At 40.9% G+C, this 23,549-nt stretch overlaps 1 protein-coding gene across 1 annotated transcript in view; it reads left to right on the top strand.

Annotated features, from left to right (window-relative positions):
- Window positions 1-454: 454 nt before the first annotated feature.
- The window catches only part of NR3C1 (nuclear receptor subfamily 3 group C member 1), a gene marked incomplete at both ends in the record, with an annotated part of 65,213 nt that continues 42,118 nt past the window's right edge, over window positions 455-23,549 (top strand). Inside the window, one exon of the mRNA XM_082006445.1 lies at window positions 455-1,629. Within this exon, the coding sequence (XP_081862571.1) occupies window positions 455-1,629 (1,175 nt within the window). The remainder of the gene's footprint in view (window positions 1,630-23,549) is intronic.

The raw sequence follows: 23,549 nt of genomic DNA, 5'->3' as shown, positions 1-23,549 counted from the left end.
CTATGCTGCTCAAGATGTAATTAAATACCAGGAAAGTTACCTTCCAAAATTTGTAAATTGGGTACTTTAATGATTTTTACGCTTCCTTGCTGTGATGGGTGACAGAGCTGGGGAGTGTGTCCAGGAAGATGTCTTGTGCTGTAGTTGGATTCTGAGTAGCGTGCAGGCAGACTTACCACTCCATCCAGAGCTTTAAGAAAATACACTTCCTTGTTACCAGTCAGAAATTAAAAACAAACAAACAAACAAAAAAACCAAAAACAAACGTGGTGGGTTTGAGAAAGATGTGGCACATGTCAGTTCATAGCTTGATGTGCTGTGCTTCCATTCTCAGAGCAGCTCAACCAGGTTTGCCAGGCTAATGATTGAGACTTTTTTTTAATGCTGTTACTAAAATATCCTTGCTGTGCTAACTTTGAATGCTTCTGATCTTTTTATAGCTAATGTTAAAGTAATGGATTCCAAAGAATTGCTTAACTCATCGGATCAAGACGAAACAAGGAAAAATGCGCTCATCAGTACCAAAGGAGGGATTGTGATGGACTTTCACCCACCCTTCAGGGGTGGAGCTACTGTACAAGCCCCTGTGTCTACATCTCCTCTGCCTGCGTCTTCTCAGTCAGATTCCAATCAGCAACCTGCTTTGGCTGACTTTTCAAAAGGATTAGCAAACAATGTGCCTCAGCCAGACCTTTCCAAGGCAGTATCGCTCTCGATGGGACTGTACATGGGTGAAACAGATGCAAAAGTGATGGGAAACGACCTTGGATTTTCGCAGCAGGGCCAGATTGGCATCTCTTCTGGAGAAACGGACTTCAGGCTCCTGGAAGAAAGTATTGCGAGCTTGAACAAGTCCTCAAGCCTGGCTGAGGACGCAAAGGGAGCAATATCTTCTGAGGTGCCGCTTGAGCCGGATTTCCCAGGCATGGCTGGCCGCGACATCCCTTTAGAGCCAGGAGCTGCAGTCCAAAGCCAGGTTGGCTCAAATGGTGGCAACTTGAAGTTATTCTCTGAAGACCAAAGCACCCTGGATATTCTCCAGGATTTAGAATTGCCGCCGGTATCACCTGGCAAAGAGCCCAATGGGAGCCCGTGGAGGCTTGACCCATTGCTAGATGACGGTGGCTTGCTGTCCCCTATATCTGCAGATGATGCGTTTCTCCTGGAAGGAAATCTCGGTGAAGACTGCAAGCCTCCTATTTTATCTGACACTAAACCTAAAATTAATGACCGTGGTGACCTTTTACCCAGTTCCAAAATGTCAATGCCTCAAGTGAAAACAGAAAAGGAAGACTTCATTGAACTCTGTACTCCTGGCATAAAGCAAGAAAACGTGGGCCCAATTTATTGTCAGGCAAACTTCTCTGGGTCTAATCTGCTGGGTACTAAAGTCTCTGCCATATCTATTCATGGTGTCAGTACCTCTGGGGGACAAATGTATCACTATGATTTAAATACTGCATCGCGCTCTCAGCAGCAGGATCAGAAACCAATTTTTAATATCATTCCGTCTCTTCCTGCCGGTTCAGAAAATTGGAATAGGTGCCAGGGATCAGGGGATGAGACGTTGGCTCCTTTGGGAACGCTCAGCCTTTCTGGCAGACCTGCTTTCTCTAATGGCTATTCAAGGTAATTAGTTTTTGTTGCTCTTTATTGAAATACTATGAGTATGTTTAGCACAACTAGATGCATGCTGGTTTGTTTGGGATTGTTTTTCCTTTTGAAGTCAGTCATCCCTTTTTCGTTTGTTACGTGTGGCTGTCTGATCAGACATCACTGGTGCATATTTATTCTATAGTACAATAGTAGCTTTAACCAAGTACTCAGCTATTGGTATTAAAAGGAAAGAAAAGAGGAGGGGGGCTGGCATGCTTTAAAAAATAAATAAATACAAATAAAAATTCTGAGATAAAACCTAGAGGGAAGATTGAGTCCGTGGTAGAAGGATCCACATGGAAGGCAGTATAGAAGGAAGTATTTAAGTGTATACAAAAGCTACTTCGTTCTCAAGGGTTAGAGGATCAATCACTGGATTTTTTGCCTTTTTTCATTCTAGTGTTACTTAAATGTTATGCACAAAAATAACTTGGTTGCTGGGTAAATTTCTAGAATTATATTTAAGCTGAACTAGAGTTTTAGCTTTGCTTGGTATTACATTTACCTTACATGGACAAGAAGATTCTGAGTAGGAAATACTCAGCCATTTGTTTAATAACTGCATTTAAAGAGATAAGAATATTTGCAGTAAGATTTAAACATACTTGCAATTTAACTTGTAAATGGAACTGCAGGAGGGCTTGCTTATAGGTGGCTTTTTGAGAGCAGGGTATTTTAGGGGAGCTGGTTAGTATGTATTTCAAGTGACTTTGTAGTAGTGTTTTCTGTGGTGCGGATATACTGAAGTAAAACACTTTTGCGCTGCCCTTCAGCAGTAAGTGTGATGGTGGCAGCTTTCTCAATGGGTGGCTGTGTACGTCTCCTCTCGCAGCCGGGGCCGGGTTCTGATTTCAGTACGAACACCTAGTTGTCTGTTTTTCTTAGCTGTTCTTTTTTTAACATATAGTTGCAGAAGCACAGTGTTTGGTCTCAGTGGAGGAAGAGGATTTTGCTGTGTTTCTGTGGAATCTTAGTTAGAAAATGGCTCATCAAATCCATCTACGTAAAACCCGTAATTGTAGGCTTTTAATGAAGTATCTGTTTTAACTTCCTTTTTTTATTTCCCCACTGACAACTGATCCCCAGAGTGTTGTCTGCCAGTCCCAGGGCTCTCCCTACACTTTATTTGCTCCATTTTCCCACGGTTGGAAAGAGGTGTGTGAGGACTTCTTATTTGTTTCAGGAAGACAACTTTAAACTTGCTTCCATTCTATTCCATTCTAGATTTCTCTCGTAGGTTTTTTTTATAGTGAAGGTGTGTTGGTTTTTTTTTTCTTTGAAGTGTTTAAAGCAATTTTATGTAATATAAGGAATCCAGAGAGGAAAATTGGAATTTGTGGATAAATTCTACTTTGATATATGAATATGGAATGTGTCTTATTGTTTATTTTGACAGAGTAGAAATCCTTTGTACTAACCTTTTGCATAATCAGTCCAACTTCCATGTTGCTTTTAGTTTGTTTCATGGGGGTTTTTCTGGTGGGGTTTTTTATTTTGCTCTCGCTGTATCTTTGATGGCAATCATTATAAAATCTATATCAAGGCAAGGGGAACTATTTCTGGGTTTGGGAGGTGAATTTCTGTCTCTTTAAGCAGATTCCACGTAGGTAATGGAAATGTCACTTTTGACAATACTTCTGTAAAGTTCATGTACTGTTTTTATTTTACAGAACTATTTGGGTAGAACCAAGCGCGTTCATGGGTTTACATGTCGATGTTTGCCCGGCTTTTGGGGAATTTCATAAAGGCCAATTCTATATACTATGTTGCTGATAACGTTATGATGAAAAACCCACGCGAGCTACTAACATGTACGGGATATGTCTGATCCTAGGGTAAAAAGGACAGCAGTGCTGGATGTTATCGCTGCTTTATGGAGCAGTTCTGAGGAGGGTGCTTGGTGTGTTTGTGTTGGAGGCGGGCAGGCAGCGATAGGCAGCGTTCCGGGCAGAGCTGCAGCAGGCGAGGAAGCATCCTCAGCACCGTAGGCAAAAGCCTGCCTCCACCGCTGGGTAGCATTAACGGCACTCGGCTGTGAGTCTTTGCATTCCTGCGACCTGCAAGGCTGTCTTACACTTTATCGCTTTCTTTTGCCTTAAGATAATGGATTTTTTTTTCTTAATTTAAGGAATGCGTAAAGAATTTTGCGGTGGCTCCTAGTTGAGTTTTGCATAAAAATTCATTATTTCTAGCCTTTATGGAAGCTGTTCTTACTTCCCAAGGATTTTTACACACTAAAACTACCAAGTCCAATTCTAAAAACAACATTGTTTGCGTTTGCTTTATTTTTTTTCCCGCAAAATAGAGGCAACTCCATCTTCTTTTTAAAATGTTTGAGATGCTAGTAACCCATGGGTTTGAAGCAGGAATTCTCTTTCTTCCTGAACCTCGTCAGAAATATTTGGTCTAAACTGTGTTAGTTTAAGGAGATGTGTTGTGGATTTGTTTGTTTATCTTACAGAAGACTTAACAAAATTGGCGTTTATTTTAGAAACAAAGGAAGGACTATCTTGCCAGGTTCCTGTGGTCTTTTTTTGTTCCCCCCCCCCCCCCTTAGGTATTGATTGTATGAGGTGAAGGCTGGGATTTTGAGATTCAGAATTGCTAAGCTTTAATTTCCATTTCTTGGTGTTGGTAGAATTATTTGACTATTCATATTAATTACATACTAAACATATACAAAGAAAAGCTGCAGTTCTGTCCTGATGTTCAGGTAGTATTTAATCTGCCTGTTTTAATGGAAAGCATGTAATATCTCGTTATAGACACACAGTCTTGAATTGATGTCATGCAACTTCTGAGTGATTTTGCTTCTAAGTATAGCACAGTGTGCTGTCTTTAATGAGACAAGTGATAATCAGGACCAAGAAAACTTAACCAATTTTCCTGTGAACGGTAGGAGATTTTCTGAAGATAATCAGCAGAATATGGACTCCAGAAATTGGTTTGGTGTGACTGAATCGGCAATAGTCATTAAATTACTGTCTGTATCTCAGGGTTATAGAAGAAACTGCCAGTGCTTGCGCTGATGTGCAAAACTTGGAGCTGCAGCTCAGTGTTTTGGCTGCAGCTCACATTCAAAATCTTCTTGAGCGGCAGTGAGACTCCAAAGATGGCCGGGCAGCTTCACTTGGGTTGCTTTGGCGAGGTCTCCCACCTGAGCGAGCGAGCGGCTGATGAATAGCAGTGGAGACAACTAAGGAGAGGTGGATAGAATAAGGGGGAGAAGTAGGCTAACTGAGGGAATTTGCCTTATGTTTTCTTTAATAGAACTGAGGCAGCATCTGCAAGTGGAGTAAAACAACAAGGCTGAAAGTATTTGGTAAATGCTTCACTGAACAATTAGAGGGTTTGATGGTGTCTGTCTCTGATGGGATATTATTTGTGATTTATTACACAAATGCCAGTGACAACTGTTAAGTTTCAAGGAAATTATTTTAGCAACACATGCTGGTAGGATGCTTGTGTGGTATATGCATTAAATCCATCGCTCAGCTTTTTTATTCCTCTGACTTCCTGGAGATGTGTCTTGTTGTGGGGGGAGTGAAGGACGATGAGGAACAACACAGCCGCGCAGGGGTTTCTGTGTGCTTTTTCTCTTAGCCTACAGCCAGAATTTACAAAAACTGGGCCCCATTGGCAGTGTTACGGCTTCTCTTATTACATTTGAAATCATTCCTAGTACTTAAGCTTGTGGGGGATCAGGATCATTAAGGAAGTTTAAGAAAGGGCAAGAGCTGAGAGAAGCCATGAAAGAGGAGGAGAATCTGGAAGGGGGATAAAGTTTTGCTGGTCCGTCACGGTCTAAAGCCTTGCTTCCTGGAGAAGTTACCTTTCTGCCACCACTCTTTAACTGGGATCCTTCTTGGATTCAGACGTTTTACTAGAAGGAAGGGGAAAAACGATTGCTAGAAATGGTAAAGGTCAGTTGTCCGTTTGTCTTACCGCATTGTTTCAGCTTGGCTTTTGGCCAAGGCCAGTGGCTTGGCACGGTTGGATGTAGTACTTTAAATGTTGTCTGACTCAGCAGTATGCAATGCATGGTACATATGGAAATATGTCTTTTTTAATAATTCTATTTTGATATAAAAACCAGACTTGTTATTTGGAGGGAGTGCTCAGGGTTTCACTAGTCTATGTTGTGATTTGTCAGCTTAATGTAATACTGTACTTGTGTATTTCCAAGACTCAAAATCCAACAAAAAATCTAACTGTTTTGGCAGAAAGGGATGAATCAAGAATGCCCTGCAGAATGTGTTGTAAGGCACTATGAGAAGGTAGCTACATAAATGATAGTTCACATAAGATGTAATCCACTTTTTCCAATTTCAGCTGCTCCATTCCCCCTAGCTGATAGCTGAGTAGGTTTTCATAAGTCCAGCCCAAATCGTTAATTTCTGCTAAGTTATTTCCCCCTACAGTGATCTCTGTTTTAAACCCATGTCTGGCTTATAAAACACAAGTTGCTTTTTGTTGCCCATTGCATTTTCTTATGCATCGTAAATAACGGTTGAACCCCATTGTCCTCTTCTGCTGGCAGTGAAAGCAAAACTATGGTAGAACCATCTCTACTCATGAACCTTCTCATAAATCTGAAATATATGTATTGCACAACTTCTACATCGTATATTTATTGTGTTAAAGATGACTGTTGCCCAGTGAGAGCAAATTGTCTTGGGGATACCAATGTCACTCCTTACTTTGACTGTTACTGCTCATTTTGGTAATGAACAAGTGGCTAACTACTCTATGCATATATGTAACTGTAAACCAGAATTATTTCTATGTTTTAAAAGGTTACTGAGTCCACCTTTCTTCCTAGGTCCCCTTTTGTAGCCACCACCTAGCAGGTGGGCTTTAGGGGGCTTCCTCTAAATTTTTTTTTTTTTTTTTAAATATTGCCCAACTTTTTCTTTGCCAGGAAGAACCAAGGCCAACCATGCCTTGGATGTAATGCTTTTACCAAAGTTTGGCTGTTTGTTTGTTACGCTTGGCAAAACTAGATCTGTCGTTCCTCTTATTTCCAGGCCAGGTTCAGTACCTCTGTCCGTGATGGCTGGTCACCAGCACACGTGCCTCACTTAGTTGAGTTTCCAAGGCAGATACTGTTGTAGCGATCAAAACTCTGCAGTTAGTCTGGAGTGTGATGGGAAAGGCAGTGCTTCTACCAGCCTGTGTTTGGGCTCAAGTACAGATACTTTCACAACTCTTTGCTGCCTCCTTTGTAAGATGTTCAGCAGAACGGGTGCTGTACTGGCAACTTTGACTCCTCTAATACGGTGGTCGCAAAAATTTCAGCCACCTTCCTTTATAGTTTCTTTTTTTATTGATGTACAATATTCAATCAAGAAATAAAACTTTTAAGTCATTATCCTCTTGCCTGTTGTAAGCTGGTTATAAAAAGAAGCTAATAGAATTTTTTGTTATTATTTTTTTTTAGTAGCCTGTGGCTTCTGGGTCTCTTCGGAGTGCTTCGTTTTGGAGCAAATGAGGGATCCAGTGTTGGCACTTCAATGCAAAATGTGATTTGGAGCCTTTTTCTCAGGACATTTTGTTAAATCTCTTTACCACTGACTGGCCTGAGGAATATTCGTTCCTGCGCCATTGGATGTTATGATCAGTGTCTTCTCCACAAGCTTTACAAGAGGAGAGCAAGTACTCAGCACTCAGAAATTTGCCTGGGAGAAAATGAACATATGTTTCTCGGTAGTAACTTTTCTCCTCACAAAACCCTTGCTTGTGGAATATTGCAAGACACAATTATATCTCCGTTCATTTTCTAGGGTAGATGAAGACTGCCTAAGCCGATGTCCTACCACTGTCGTGCTGGTGTAGCGTTAACATATGCATTCTGCGAACAGTTCCAATATCATTATTCTTGAGATAAATAACATACCAATAAAATCGTGGTTTTAAATGAAATTATAAGCAATGGGAAAAGCTCTGCAGAGCTGTAGTTACAATTATCTGTAGCTACAAAAAACCTGAAAGTGTGTTGCCTCTGGCATACAAAAATTAACTTCAAAATGCATTCATAAAATGATCAGCTTCTAACTGTTCTTAAAAACGCAGAAGAAAGTGTGTATGTGACCAGGTAGTTTCTGGGAAGAATATTTAACTGCAACAGGCCCAGGGAGCTTGTTGTGTTAAGCTGTCTTTGGTTTTATAGTCTTTGTCCCCCAGTATTACTTACTGAAGTATTAATGTATTGCTTTGTTGCATGTACATATTATTTGTGTTGTCATCACAGTGGTTTTCTGACAGATTCACTATAGTATGATACCCATTTATAATACAACCTTTGCTTAAATAACGAAGGCATTCATAGACCAGGAGTTAATCCTGTTCTCTATGCTGGGTTCTGGAAATACTAGGCAGATACTGTCAGTGGATGGCCTCATTCCCACGGGACAGAAGTGAACCAATACAGCTGGAATAGATGACACACAAAAAAATTGCAGAAAAAAAACCCAAAAACATTTCAGCTCGTTGTCTTGGCACTGACTTCACATCAACTAGTTTCAGATATCTGTAGGAAAAAATTAAATGCAAAAATTACAGTTAACTTTGCCCATATGTGAGGGCAAGACAAATTGTGACTACGGCTTTGCTGGTCACCTGCAAAGGAGTCGAAGGAGAGGGTAACCTGCACAGAGCATACGCCATCCGTGTGTTGGAGCACTTAAGTATCACAGGCTTAATTAAAGAGAAGCTGAAAGACTGTGGATGTGCAACTCTTGCTGCTTTTTCGCAGGAGTCCAAGAGGGCGCGGGTTGTCCTGCATGCATAACAAGTCCAGCATCTTGAATTATGGTAGTTACTGGAGGGGTGAGTAATTGTGCTTCCAGAAGTAGTGTGTTGGGTTGGGAAAATAATTTAGTGCAATTACTGTCTCCCCTGCAGGTTTTTCTTCTTCACTACAAAGAAGGTGTAATGTTGTGCACATGCCTCCTACGTCCTTACCTGACTCAGCTTACGCTAATCTCTAATGTGACGTTTTCTGCCAGAATTCTTTTCCTGGCTGAACACAGTGTCTCCTTGTGTTCGAGCTATGTGCTGTATTGCTCGAAATACAACTATATATACCATGACAAAAGACGTCCCTTTTACTTTTGTGGCCTGCACCACTGCATTTATCACATGGCCGCTTCACGTGTCCCAGAGGTGCATTTTGGCAGTAGCAGTGAGGTGTAACTGCAGCTCCATGAGCTCTTGCTCGGGGAGAGGTAACGCTGGCTGGCATCTGGAGTTCAGTCTTGTAATGATGTCACTTTTTCTTGCTGCTCTTATGTGACACTTAAGTTTAGATTCCAGGCCACAGTGTTACTTATCCAGGATATCATGTAGAGTTTTATAATAATGGTTCCTTAAATCAATAATCACTACAATTGTGTTGAATTTCAGGAGGAAATTGTCCTCTTCAGAGGTCATCTTGACATCTTCTGTGAAGTACATTTCTGTACCAGCCAACTGCATTCTTAATGTAGTCTGTATCAATTGGTTATCATTAAAACTCCATATTCCAACTGCACCTGTGGAGCTCTCGGTCTGTGTTAAGTCTTCCTAGAAAGTTCTAATTCTGACGCACTTTGCAAATTAGTATCCAACAAGCTGCTAATACTTTGTTGTGGAGATGCAATACTATACACAACTCCCACTTTTTGATCAAATACCTCAATTTTCCTGAGAACGCAAAGGCAAAACTGCTGTTGGGGAAGGATTTCCAAAATAATAATAATGTCTGTCTTGAATTCAGGTCACCGCTACTGTAATTTAGTTAAAAAACTGAGTTCCATATTAGATTTTACAGTAATACATTCTTCATACTATTTGTAATAGGTTTGTACAGTTACTGTGTGTCAGAAAACAGCTGGAACTCATAGTCATATTTATGCATCATGGTCACACAAGACTTAATATGAAAATTCTGAACAGCAGGGCACAATTTACTCTTCTGTTGCTTTATTCAGATACTTCACATTTCTGGTTGCTTTCGTTTGCATAACTAAGTTTTAAGTAAATACTGCTCAGGATGCTAGTTTTCTTTTGAAAAAGAAAACGGGTCACAAATGAGTAGTTTGCCTCAAAATACTACCTGGGAGACTTGGGAAATTCGCTGTACTGTCAGGTAAGAGCAAATAATTGAGTATCAATGAAATATGTAGTTTACTCAAATAAGCAAATAATGGAAGTGATTTTATAGCTTTTGTGGCTTGGTTTTCTGTTTTGTTTGTTTTGTTTTGGAGATCTGATGCTTTGGTTATCAGCCTCTCAAGAAAACTGGGAAGAGTCCTGTAATTGTCTAAAGGATCTGTTGTGGTGGGCTTCTGGCTGTCTCGGGGACTTCGATCGTGTGTTAGAAACTTGGGGGGTATGGTGTTCTGGGGGTTTTTTTAATGTGTGTGTTCCTGTCTCTGAGTATTTGAATACCTGCTTCTCCTGGAAGTCCTCATTGAGAAGAGGGGTTTGGAGGTGGATGACCTCTTTGTTCACAAGTAGGCAGGAGCTTGGCTGCGTCTCTCTGGTGGGGTGAGAGGGGTGTGAAAATGGGACGTCTGTGGTTGGAAATTTCATGAAATTTTTAGCAAATGAGTTTTTGGTCTTGGAGGAGAACCCTCTAGCCATCATATGGCTCCTTTCCAGATGTGTGAATTGTGTGTGATGGGAGAGGGCTTCGTTCGCTCCCTTCCCTCCCAGGGGGATGTTTAGAAAGGACACTGCTGCTTGCGGCATCTGGCCTTGCTTTTGACTTGAGCGCATCGGTGAGTTCTCTAAACCCTGCACGGTGTGTCTCCACACCATGCCTCAACCTGCTTTGAGAGCACAAGTGTGGAGTTCTGGGGTTCCTCGTGACTTTTGCTGCCAAGCTTCAAAAGGGCCGCTCTGCTGCGTGCGGTCTCTCCTGAGCCGAGTCTGGTATCTGTGACAGAAGAGAGCAGCTGATGCAGTTTATTTTCGTTGTCATCGCTTGGAGAACCTGCTCGCCGGGTGTGCGTCTGATCGTATGGAATGATGTAGTAACAGGGTCTGCTGCGGCTTTGGTACGACCTCGTGTGGAAGGGGAGCTGTGCCAGGGTAGCGCTGCCAGAACATGTCAAATGCTGCAAATGACAATGGCTTCATGGTGGAGCATCTCCAGAACTTGGGAGTCATGCTTGGGCCGCTCGTCATGGTGAATTGAATGTGGTGTGCCCCTGGACTTCAGCAGTCTGCGCTGGGGCCTGCTGCGGTGCCGCTCTCCTAAGCGGTTTTTAACTACTCCGAATTCATTCGCCAACACTTAAGAGATGAGGACGCATGGTATGGCTTTGAAGGAGGCTGACTGTCACAGCGATGCGTTGTCAGGAAAGGACTGTGTGATCTCTCATCTCACTTAAAAATGAGGTGTGTCTGAATGCAGTTATAATGTGCTATTGTAAATAAAATTCATAGTTTTTCTGTAGCTTTTAATTTGGCTACGTGGTATAGACTGGTAACTGTATTTTAAATTATTACCTCTGCACCTTAGGCAGGCTATGTATTGCTGTGTAACCCAGTGTTTTTTCCTCTTGCTTATTTTTATTTCTTTCTGAGAGTTTGCTGTTACCATTCTGAAGCAATAACTTCTAAAGCCATCAGCTAAAGGTTTTTCATAAATCCATGCATGCACACGTGTGGACTTGTTATGCAAGAATGAAATCCATGCATGTTAATGTAAAACAAACAAAAAATCCCACCAAAACCTGCAGATGTTATAGTTGCGTGTCCTGATTTCAGTTTGCATATTACCTAGCTGTTCTCTTCTCTCCCATGGTTTTTTTTGTGTAATTTTTAGTTGTGTAATTTTACTTTTGCTGCCAGGTCCTTTGCTTTGTTTTGCCTGTTGAATTTCTGTTAATCTTATGTATTAACTGCTCCAAAATTAATTGCATTGTCCCGGTATGAGTGTGATGTACTTGTAGATATAATTAGACTTTTTTTTTTGAAGTTCAGAATATGAGCCAATGTAAAATATTTAAGAGAAACAGTTTTATCTGAGAACACACATTTAAAAATGCCTTAAAAGTCAGGGATTCTGAACTTGGTACCCAAAAAAGCTTTTGGATGGTCGAGATGAGTGAAGGCGTGATGGAATTTCACTGTACAGTTTGATTTTAGTAAGATAATAAATGTTTATTGAAATAATAGCAGACTGCACATGAAATGAGCAATTAAGATTCCTTCTGAATGTTAGAATTCCTTACAAATTGTCTTTAATCAGTGGGAAAAACTTCACCTAAAATGAAGATTAACTCGACAGGTGGGCTGGGTGAAATCAGTTGGCACGGGTTGTGGGAGAAGAGGGAGCTGGGAGCGGCAGAAGGAGCCCACTGCTTTGGGTTCGTGCTGGTTTCTCAGGCAAGGGTTGGCAGCTTGTGGAAAGCAGGTACTGCAAACACAGAGTGCGCAAGCTGATAACCAGAGGAGGAAGAGAGGGGAAAACATGCTGCCTGGTTGTAAGCGGTTGCAGTTAACACAAATGATGGGATCGGAGGTGCCTTTGGGGATCCTCAAACCCAGCCCGTTCTGTCGTTGTACCTTTGTAATAAATGCAGCAGGGCAAACCCTACAGACTTTTTTTCGTGATGACACAGAACTTGCACCAAGTAGAAATCTTCAGTCCAGCATAGGTGCCTTACTTGTCTGCAGGCTCTTAAAATGACCACAGACTTGAGCGCGGTGGCCTCCCAGAGCAGCCGTGCAGAGGCTGACGCTTGCGGACGTGTTGCTGGTGAGATGGGTGTGGGTAGATGTTACGGCCAGCGAGCTGCTTGGCGTTTAAATACTGCTCAAATCAAACTGCAGGTCTGACTGCTTGCAAATGCAGAGGTTTCTGGGGTAGATGTGCTGTCCTTCTAGAACAGAAGCGAAAAATCAAACATGGAGGGTAGTCGAATTATGTAATACGCGGGGCTGTACCTCATGTATTCAAAGAGAAACTAAAAGTGGGAAGAACAGATGTACGCTGTTAGGACTTTCTTTTTAAAGATTTACGGCCTTAGGTGCTTACATAGCCTTTTACCGGCGAGGAGAGGCCGACGCTGGCAGCCCTGCGTGGTAGGTAGGTGACGCGCACCCCAGCCTCGGGGCCACGGGGGCCAGGGCAGCGACAGTGCTTGCGAAGAGCGGGGCTGGGGGCGAGGGGGTGTGCTTAAAAAGCAGCAGGTGGAGAAGTGGTCAGTGGTCAGAGGTTGAGTTGGACTGTCCTGAGTTCTATCTGAAAGCTGGGGGGTTGTTTAAAGTAGCCTGAAGACATCAGCGTTTTTTACCATTAGAAACAGATTCACCTCTGCATAACCGTTTTCACATGAATGCAAGAAACCCTTCTGTTACCAAATTTTAACTTTTAAAATGTTTTAAGATCTTGATAATGAAACCCCAAAGAGATATTAGTGAATTACTTTTAGTATGCTGTTGTCATTCATTATTTCAATGATCCTCTCTGCTAGATTTCAGAGGAAAACAACTATGATGAGGCTGAAGGGTTGCACCACTTTTTCTTAATCCTTTAGTTTCAGTAAAAGAAATTACTGTGTTTTCATTTAGCTCAGTAGGATTAGGTCATATGAATATGCGAAATTACTGTATTGAAGAGATACTTGCTAGTAAAAGAGTGGTTTACAATAGAATAAAATATAAAGAAAGAAAAAGTAAAAGGTCATAAGTTGTGGTTACTTGAAAATAAAATAAGCAGGCTTGTTTTAACTACCTTACTTGCACTTCTAAACAACCATAGATTAAAATAGAATTTGTAAAGAATGATAGTATGTCTTTTTTGCCCATTAATTTTATAAATGATGTAATCCCTTTTTGGAGGAAAGGGGAGACTTGTAATGCTTTTTGTGTTATTTACTTTGTCCAGATGATACTGATAAGGTTTAAAAGAAAAATGAACATTAAATTGCATGTGCTCTCTCTATTATTTGAAGTAGCACAAAGTATGGAAGAGAGATCACAAATATCGTCTCCCTTGGCACTGTCTAAAGAGCTGCTACTTTAGTACATATTTCAGAAAATGCATTTTCTCTAACCTTTTCTACTTTGTTACAGCACAGACTAGGCTTCTTAAAGGTCATTTGGCCACATTGATTTCAGTGGGAAGTAATCTTTTTTTAAAATCTGAGTCCTGGTCTGTTGTAAAGTCCCTTGGTTTCATTTTCCTGTAGTTTTATGTATTCTGCCCTTCCTGAACACGTATTTCTACTGAGTTCCACACATCTGCCATTTTCTAATCTGACAAGGAAGCTATTCTGACACCTTCATTTTTAATAAAAATGACCTAACAAGTTCTATAATGAATTTGTTTTCCATAGTTAGAGAAGACAAGTCTGTTCAAATGAAGTGCCAGGTTATTTGCAAGTCATGTGCATGATTTAATAAAAATGAAATTTAGTGCTAAAACACCTTGTATAAAATGTAAGTTTGTAAAAATCTGAATGCTCAAAGTTCTTTATTTTGAGTAGTAGAGCATTCTTTATTTAACTGAGCAGTTAATATCAGAATGCCTGCAAGATTATGTTCTTAGTCACACTAGATATCTGACAGCTACTTTCCAACCAGAGCAACTGGTTTGACAAATGAGCTTGGATCTATTTTATCACTTTAAAGATTCTTTTAACATGTTAAAGGTTGGAACTTCTGATATTTTATTAAATAACAATCAGGAGGTTGGAATATTGCTAACAGTCCACTTGTTTTTGTGGCTCGGTTTGTTCCGACTTGCAGAACAAAACTATATGGCTAAGTTGCCCAGCATACCGCCAGCGAGGGAGGAAGTGACTTCTGTTTCTATTCCTGGCTGACCCCAGCCTATAAACCGAGGAAGCACTTTGAAGGAAATGCAGCATTTAGCTCTTTGAATCTTTCCAAGCATTCGCAAGTGCTACCAACTCTGTCTTCCTGTACGCAGCATTTCAAGACGTGGACATCTTAAAACTGCCTACAAATGAAACACAACACATACCTAACAAGGGAAGCCCTAAAATGTCATGGAAATAGATGGCAAAACAGCAGTTCCAAATTTTATCAAAACATTGTATTTCAACAATCACAGAGATGTTTATTTCCCAGACTGTTACTGCTGGTGCTTTGAGGGGGATGCATATTCTTTTGACCTGTTCTTTGTTTAAGAACAAACTTGAGTTTCTTTTTTGGATGAGGGAGTCTCTTTCTAGGTTCTGTATTAAAAAAAAGGGGAAATAAGTTTAACAAAGTTTTTTCTTCACTTGTGTTTTTCCTCCTTGAAGCTATTTGTAATGGTTCTGCTTTTGTGAAGATGGTGTAACTCCTTGTCTTTGCACTGGAAGATGAAATAACAACTTTGAAAACATGCTCTGAGCATTACGGTGCATTTCCCCACAGATAGAAGCCCCTGTCACAGGACAGTGTTCTTCTGCAGGATAGGATAAGACTTTTGGATTTGGTTTAGTTGTGTAATCATAAAATCTGTAGAGTTTTAAAAACCCTCAAAGATGCAAAAGGTGGTTGGGTGCCACATAAGACTACTTGTTATTTTGAAATACCCCTTTTAAACATGTGTAACCCATTGAACGATGCCTGTCGATTGGGTGCTAATTATAAGGTAGATTTTTCTAGACTGTGTTTAAAATCTCAGTGCTGGTTTAGCAATGATGGTTCACCATCATGTTGTGAGCAACTCCATAACTAAACGGTACACTACACTACTATTTACGGGATTGTGTGCCTCCAGTTAAAAGCATGGCTCCACGGGACCTGGAGCACTGTGGGTTAGTGAGTCCTCCGACTTCTGCCCGTGGCAAGGTGATAGACTGTAAAGCTGTAAAGTCACTGAGCATGTGAGTCTCTTGGGGATAGTGCCGTCCTTTATCCTGGAAGAAAAACACCACCTCATCCGGTGTCCTAGGCTTCTGTGAGGCTGTCAGTGAGCCTGTGCGCAGGGGAAATCCAATTGCCCAGAATATATTTGGATTTTTTTTTTTCTTTTAAGTCTTTGACATGCTTCCTTGCCAGAGGACATTTAAAAAGAAAGAAACCAACAAAAAAACCCAAGTTGTCATGGAACTGGAAGAGTGGTTCTTTTGTGGGCTTGGGAGCTGGTAAGAGAATAGGAAGCAAAGGGTAGGATTTAGTGGTTGCTTTTCAGAACGAGAAGTCGACTGCCTGGTTCCCTGCAGGAACGGTGCTGAGACAGGGCCTGAAAAGGGAGCGTGCAGGGAGGTTTCTGGGTTAGCTGATACGAAGCTATTTTGGGTAGTTGAGTGCCAGCCTAGTAAGCTCTCGGAAAGTGCAGTGAGCACACAGACATGCCGGCAGGGGAGCCTCCATCTAGAAAATGTAAGGTTGTGTGTGTAGGGAATATTACCTAAACATTGTTTGTACCGTATGGAGCTCGGAGCTGGCAGCTGGGACTCGAGGAGGGGTTCTGGGTTCTCACTGATGGTTTTGTGAAATCCTTAGCTCAGTGTGTAACCGCAGCCGAAAAGGTAAATGAGGGTTTGCATTACCAGGAAGGGTAAAGCAAATGGCCTCTGGCTTGTGCTTTTGTGAGCCTCGGTGCACTCGCCTCCCAATGCTGTACTCATCCGTTCCATACCACCTGTTCTTGAGGGGGCTTAGATAAGTTTTTAATTTACTACCAGAACACTTTTGTCATATGTGTTTGTCTCCAATGCTTAAGAAATCGTGCCCAAATGTCAGCAAGCCGAACAGACAAAATGGAGGGGGAAAGTCTCAGGAAAGAGAATGCAGCATACGATAGCGTTAACCATTAGTGAAATCTATGGTGGTTGTAATGATGTCTTCCTGCATGTTTTTTTTTCCTCATTGTTAATACCTGTATATTCATGTATTCCCCTTGCCCCGTGTGTTAAATTCCATACTTCATTTTGTCTTTAACATTGCAAATAAATCAAAGTAATTAAAGGAAGCAGGCGATTCAAACTGCTGCCTGGGGAAATTCCTACATGCTTGAAAGCTATCCTTCACTTTTTTCCTACAGTAGTCATGGTTCCAAAGACATCTAAGAAATTAAAATCTTCCATTATAAAGATAGGTTACTCTGTCACGATGTATTATCTTCAGTAATTTTCCCCAGCTGTTCCTGTTGTCCCCCATACACACACACTTCCGACGGCTGTAGCAGCGCTGAAGAACGTTACTTTGACTCCTGTGCTGCCGCCACAGATGCACTATCAAAAGCAGTTGGGCCCCCATTTTTGCAAAAATCGAAATTCTTTTCACTTACATCACTGCTTTCTCTCCATCCTAACTGCAGTGCATTTATAGACTAAATATAAAGTTAATAGAATTAATAGATTTTTTTTTACAAGTCTAAATGTAATATTTAGAAGCGTTTTCTACAAATAGTGCATATATCGTCATTCAAGAAAAAATAGAGATAGGCAGCGTTTTAGCTATTCCAGTAATTTATTTATTTTCTAATAGCAAAGGATAGAATTCAGTGCCCTTATTTATAATCACTCTTGCCTAGGTGACATGGTGATGTTTGTTCATTTATTAGCAATGCTTCCTGGTACTTCTAAACTCCTGGTTTCAAAGATGCATTAAATCTGCAGGTTTTTGCAAGGTGAGAAAATTGGATATTGGGAAAGAGCTTGTACTCAAATATTTCAGTTGTACAGTGGTGTTTGGTTTGGGTCTGGAGGTGCAGCGTCAGTGCTGCCGGGCAGGGCGACAGCCGCCTGTTGCCATGGGATCCCGGCAGTCGTCCTTTCCCGGCGCTGATCCGAGAGGCCTGGCCGGCTCCCTCTTCATAAGCTCTCCTTGTGGGCAAGTACGTCGTGCTGCTTCTGTATGTTTCCCATGATGATGAATCTGTAACAGTTTTCACAGAATTGTAATCTTAGTGAATAAAGCTGTTCTTGATGCATAAGCATGGAATGGCGTTGGGAATCCTTCATGTGTTTCTTCCCTCAGGGTTTTTCCTAATTCTTTCTAAGCAGAAAGAGTTGTTGTGCGGATACGGCGAAGTATTAATCGCTTGGACTTACCCTGACACAACATGTGAAGAGTTAAGAGTAAGACAGACGAGCTGATGACTAAATGCTGTATTGGTAGACATTGCTGTTAAAATGAGAATTATGAGCTTCTCCAGTTTGTATTTTGAAGAACTTTTCATGTCCATAAATGAGTAGCTAATGGCACCATCCTCGCTGGATGTTGCTTCACTCCAGTGTGCATTGCTTTGCTCGCTTGCTCTTATTTCTGGAGCTCAGTCAAGTAGTATTTTCAGATAACTTCAAAAGAAATATTTCTTTGTTTAAGTTAGGCTTTGAGCAGTCATGTCCTTACTGTAACATGTCACAATTTGTTCATAGAAGTGTAAAAACAAAGCTGTGTAGCTGCACTTTGTACAGCGGTTTCTCAAAGAAAGCTGTTTTACCTTTCTCACTTCCCTGGACTACCTGAGATCCTTCTTTTCCTGTCTCTTGGTCTGTGCATTTGGGTTTCTTTTGACTTCTCCAGCAGCAGGTGTTCATGTTGGTTTGTCTCCATTATTTTCTGTTTACATTGCTGAGTGAGACGATTGTAAACTGTTCCACGGTTTACAGTTACTATTTTCCTCTTTCTGCAGGTGTCTGTGGTATCATCTGGTTTCATTAATACTTCTGTAGCATCACACTTCAAAAAAGCTATCACCAAACTGTTGGTGGGGGTTGCTATAGTCATCACCATCCTGCATCTCAAAAATCTGAATCAAATATTTGCTTATAATTTTGTAACACTCATTAACATTGACACATTCACCTTTTGTTTTGGATCTCAGAGTTAGTTAAATCTCTACTTCCTTTTTCTATTATTGGCAGCACAATGAAGGACAAGATCACTCTCAATGTACTTTTTACAGACAGGGAGGATGCTTTATTTAGTTCAGTGCTTTTTTTTTTTAATCCTTCTGGAAGCTATTCACATAAAGATAGCTCATATGAATAAACAAAGGTGCAGAAAAATGTAAAAATTTGTACATATATATGCAAAAGGATATTGCTGTCCCTTACAGATGGCGATTATCTTAGACCTCTTTACTGTTGATGAGTTCAGCCACATTTAAAAGCCAACTAAAGTTTGATATTTTTCATCCTCATGGTACTGCTGAGAAAGACAAATGGAAATTGAGATTAATTGTATCTCCTTTTATGTACTCATGAAAACTGGATAAAAATACTTCTGATAAATCCTTTTTTGCACTCACCTTCAGAAGGTCTTTGAAAACTAAGCAGTGTGTGTTTGGTCCGGGGCATGTGTGTTTCTTAATCTGAATTTTCCTATTGGTAAAAGCACAGATAATGGGGGGGAAAAAAATTGTTAGGAGGTATGAGCCAGGTGTATGTCAGCCAATATTTTAAAAGGAAGACAAAATATAGTGATTTGGAGGAGGAGGAGGAGAGTAGAAAGGTGAAATAGAGAAAGAGGGCAAGAGAAAGGGGAGAAGCTAAGTTAGTAACTGGGGGGAGGTGGACCCAAAACACGAGTTGTACGTGATTTCTGTTCTGCCAGGCATGCAGGCAGGTGAAACTTCAGTGGGGTGCTGGGAATTCTCAGTGTAGAAGACCAACCTTAAGTTTTTTACAATTATGGCGATCATTAATTGAGGAAGTTAGAGCTATATTGAGCATTTGGACAATACAATTTTTGCATATTCAACTTCCTCTGTCTCATATTTATACATAAGTGCAAGTGGTGAGTAACCAAACAGCCATGGGCTGTATAAGCTCTTTAGTTCTGTTGCTGCCCTTTGTCTCTGCACGCCTGGCTGATCAATCACCCAGCCACCGGCAGGATCACCTCCCAGGCTCCCACACAGCCATCTGAGCACAGTGACGACGTTGTCTGCTTCCTCCTCTTCTACTGAGCTTGAATGGAAATTTCTCTGCTCCCTGTACTTCTGGATTTAGTACCTGTTTTTCTTAGTGTATTGAGGCATCCAGCTCAACCGCTTCCGCTTTTCTCAACACCTTCTTTGTTACCTGCGGCTTTTGTCTCCTTACACGTAACCTTTCACTAGTCTAGATTTCAGCTCTCTGCAAGCAGATCAGTCTAAATTGTGCTATTGCATTTGATAAATCAGCAATTTCTAGGTTTGCAGTTGACAGGACAGGCGTGTTGGAATTCACTTGATGAAGCATTTCGGCCAGTGAAAACTACTTTGTTCCCATTCTAGTGATGCTTGTTTCCATTATGTCACCAGCTGGCAATTACTGAAACTATATGCAAGTATATTTTAAAATTTTCAGAATGAAACACATATTTGATTAGATTAGAAGGTACATATAGAAGGGAGATATTTGATACTTAATATTATATAAAGAAGTAACATGCCAGTTTTGTCTCAGTGTAGACATGCAAATGTAATACAGACATTTTGAGTCATGAGTTTGAAGTCTGTTGGTCAGTCCCAGCATGTGGGACAAGATTAGAGTGTCTTTTTATAAAAGATGGTTTAGAATAAAGTCTTTTTCTTCAACAAACAACAATTTTCGTAACTGTCCATCTGAAGCAAGAGGAGATCTAAGCAGGTATCACCTGTCAGCTACTTACCACCTCTCCACCAAGACGCAGTGTCTGGCTGTAATCACAGGAGTGGGATTAGTGCGTGCTGACTGACCTCAAATGCAGATGCGAATTCAACACGGCAGCACCTGCTGTTCTCTGCGTGAGTAACAGAATAAGGATCAAACATCTTCTCACTATCTCTTTACATCTGTGATGCCTGTTAGGCTTATTAACAGAATAGCCATGTGTTAGTAATATTTTTTTTAATCTGCGGTGTTTTTACACAGTAGCTTCACATTTGGCTTAAAAATGCCGGGGTGCGGTGGCTGATTTACAGCTGCCTGTGCTATTGGTCGCCGGGGGCTGGCAGGCAGCAGTCCCCGGGACGCTTCCGCGGCTGCTCTTCCCAAAAGAGTCCTTAGGGCGTGTTTGAGCAGTGGCCACTACCCCAGTGCCTACAGTGTCCATGAGTGGCTCAGACCCCAAAGCCTTGTGCCCTTTATACTAGTAGAAGGGAGAAAGAGCTGCTTGGAAAACCCTTGAACTGCTGCTCCCTGTTTGGGAAGGCTGGAGGTGCTTGCCGTGCTTCCCGCAGCCGTCCCAGTGCTGCAGCTCTCATTGCAGGGCAGCACGCACCCTCCGGTGAAGCTGGTACCTGGGCAACAGGGCTGCGACCCCGAAACTTCATGTCCAGTAAAGCTGCCATGAAAGCATTATATGTATGGTCAGTTTGACTTGCCTTTCAGCATTTGGAATATTTACAAGCACCCATCAGGAGGTTTTTTTTTTCTCTTGAATCAAAAGGTTAAACTTAGCCATAAATAACTGAGAGCTCTTAGAAGGAAGTAAATGTCTGTGACATGCGTAACTTCCTCAGTTTTACACGTGTTTTGTGCTTGTACTTGTTCGAGGAGCAGAGAGCCCTGAAAGCTAGGGTTTTAAATGGGGAACATGTACATAGCAACCTTGTTTTTCTTTAATAATACAGTTCCTGCTTGTATCTGAATGCTTTTGCCTTGTTTGATACATAAGGGTTTTAATTTTTACATTAATTTTTTTTGATCCTCTTTTAAAAAAAAAAAAAAGAAAAAAGCTGTACTGATTGAGGAGTAACTGTAGTAACCATCAGGGGTGAATATTTTTATCATTGCCTGCTTTGTTCTTCCTTTCTCTCTGAACAGAAAACTTGGTTCTTTTTTGGATTCATGGATCCACTCTCTATAGTTATCAGGGGTTAGCCAACAAGTAAACAAGTTACTGTAAATGGGCCGCATGCCAGCTGGCCTCCAGCTCTCCTGCAACTTGTGACTTGCATTCAGGCCCAGAAGAATGCCTTTTTACTTGGTCATTTCCTTTTCTTTCAAATACAAAAAATAAAACTTTTTTCCTCCAATTAAATAGCTTTCCTGCCCTAAATATTAAAATTAGGGAAAGACAGGAGAGCTACTCAGGTATTGGGTCTTACTCATTTTGGACAGAAGCTTTTGATCTTTGCTTAGAAGCCTTCAAGAAAACAGTATTGCAAATGTTGTGTGAAGAAGTGGCTGATCTTGAAATTAATCTTTTTTTTTTTTTTTTTTTTAAATTGTGGAGCAGTTTTACACTAATTTTCTTTCCCTAGTTGAGACATTCATTGTGAAAGCTATGCTTGCCCCAGAGGGAGGTATTCAGGGCACATAAAGTCTCCCAGCTAGCCCTCTGTGTGTAAAAGATACTGGAGAAGCCTATGGCCAAGCCATCATTCAGCCGCTTGTGCACGGCTTTGAAAATTATCCTTCACAACAGTATTTTCTGCGTTTTTTGAACTACAAGGTAGGGGAAGATAACTCAAAAAATTAGATTAAGCGCTTTAGGTACCAGAACACATCTGGCCAGAGTAACCTGGCGTTTGTGCACACTTATGTGGCTAGATTTCTTCCAATATTTGAGTGATCCAATTTATGTAATGTTAAGTTAAATATGTCTACTCTGTAAGCTGGAGAATAATTAGACTGAATGAATGCCTGTAATTGATCTTTTTGCCTGTGTAATTATGCTAAAGATCTGCCAGGAAACTTGCTTCCTTTCCTGCATCCCTTTCCTTCCCCCCTCAAAATATGCTCACATATTCCGAAACAAAAGACTTACCCTAGGAAAGCTTCAGCACATGGATTGGGGTTCATGGTTGTGGCTCCCTTCTCTGAACAGGGAAGGATGTTTTCTAAGACACCAACACAATGTGTATTATTCATTCCAGCTCATGAATTCGTCAGTCTGGAATAAATGTATGGGCAGGTTATTTTGATGGCATCCTTTCACCCAGTGTTACATATACCAAGGAATTATTATGACTGTCTGGATGTTAAAGCAAACCTGCTTTTACAGGGAACTTTACAGTAATTGTTTCTTAAATAGAAGTCTTAGATATAATCTCTCTTCTCGGCCTTCAGTTCGAGGTCAAAAAGAAATCAGAGAATGCCTTGGCAATACAATTGAAACAGCAACACAGGTATTCCTGTGGTTAATTTACCTATTTATTCTATAGAACACTATTTCTGACTTAATTTTATCTCTTTCTGTGATCTGCATAAGCGTCTATCTGTTTCAAAAATACTGTCTTCATCCAAGTAATGCGGGTTTGTAATAGCAGTTGCACTTCTGGCAACTACTGGGCTTGTTTTGCTTCCCAGGGGGGGTAACAATGCTGGCTGAACACAGGCAGTTGTGCTTGTTTGTGGTGATGGCGGTGAGGGAGTGAAACTCTGGGTGTTCACAAGGAGTGCGTTTTCTGAGTTTCTTGCAAGGCTTTAGGAAGTCTGCAGAAAAGAGCCAACATTGTGTGTTTTGGAAGATCAAAATAATGGGGATTTTTAGAAGAGCAAAGATTGATTATAGGAGCCGCCTTCTTTTCCAGTTACCTGAAATAAATGTGAAGTAAAATATTGTTTTACGCGAGAAGGGTGTGAGGAAGCGTTCCTTTAAACTTGTGTGTGAAAACTTTATTTTCATATTGTAATTCAGGAAAGAATTTCAAAACTGCTTTTGGAAATAGGAATACTTAGTAGAAACTGCTTTTGAGTATGTTGAATAGTTTTCTTCATTATTAATTTTCCATTATAACACTTCAACACTTTAAAGTATATCCAGTCCATTTCCCGTCTCCACGTTCCAGTTAAGATTACTTAGTGGTTTCTCTGGTGTTTTCAAGGCCTTGGTTTGTGTAAATGCCAGTGCCTTTAATATTTATAAAACTATGGGGTTTTTGTTTGGTGGCTTTATTAAAAAATGTTTAACAGAAAAAGTCAGTCTGAAAAGAATAAATGCTGTTATTTTGGACTTCACAGTGCTCTCAAGTGACTGTCAGCTATGGTAAGAAACCTCCTGGTGCTGCAGTAGGAGAG

The sequence above is a fragment of the Phaethon aethereus genome (assembly GCF_964289735.1).
Source record: "Phaethon aethereus genome assembly, chromosome: 14".
In the NCBI taxonomy this organism is placed as follows: Eukaryota; Metazoa; Chordata; class Aves; order Phaethontiformes; family Phaethontidae; genus Phaethon; species Phaethon aethereus.
This window is presented reverse-complemented; position numbering and strand designations above follow the sequence as displayed.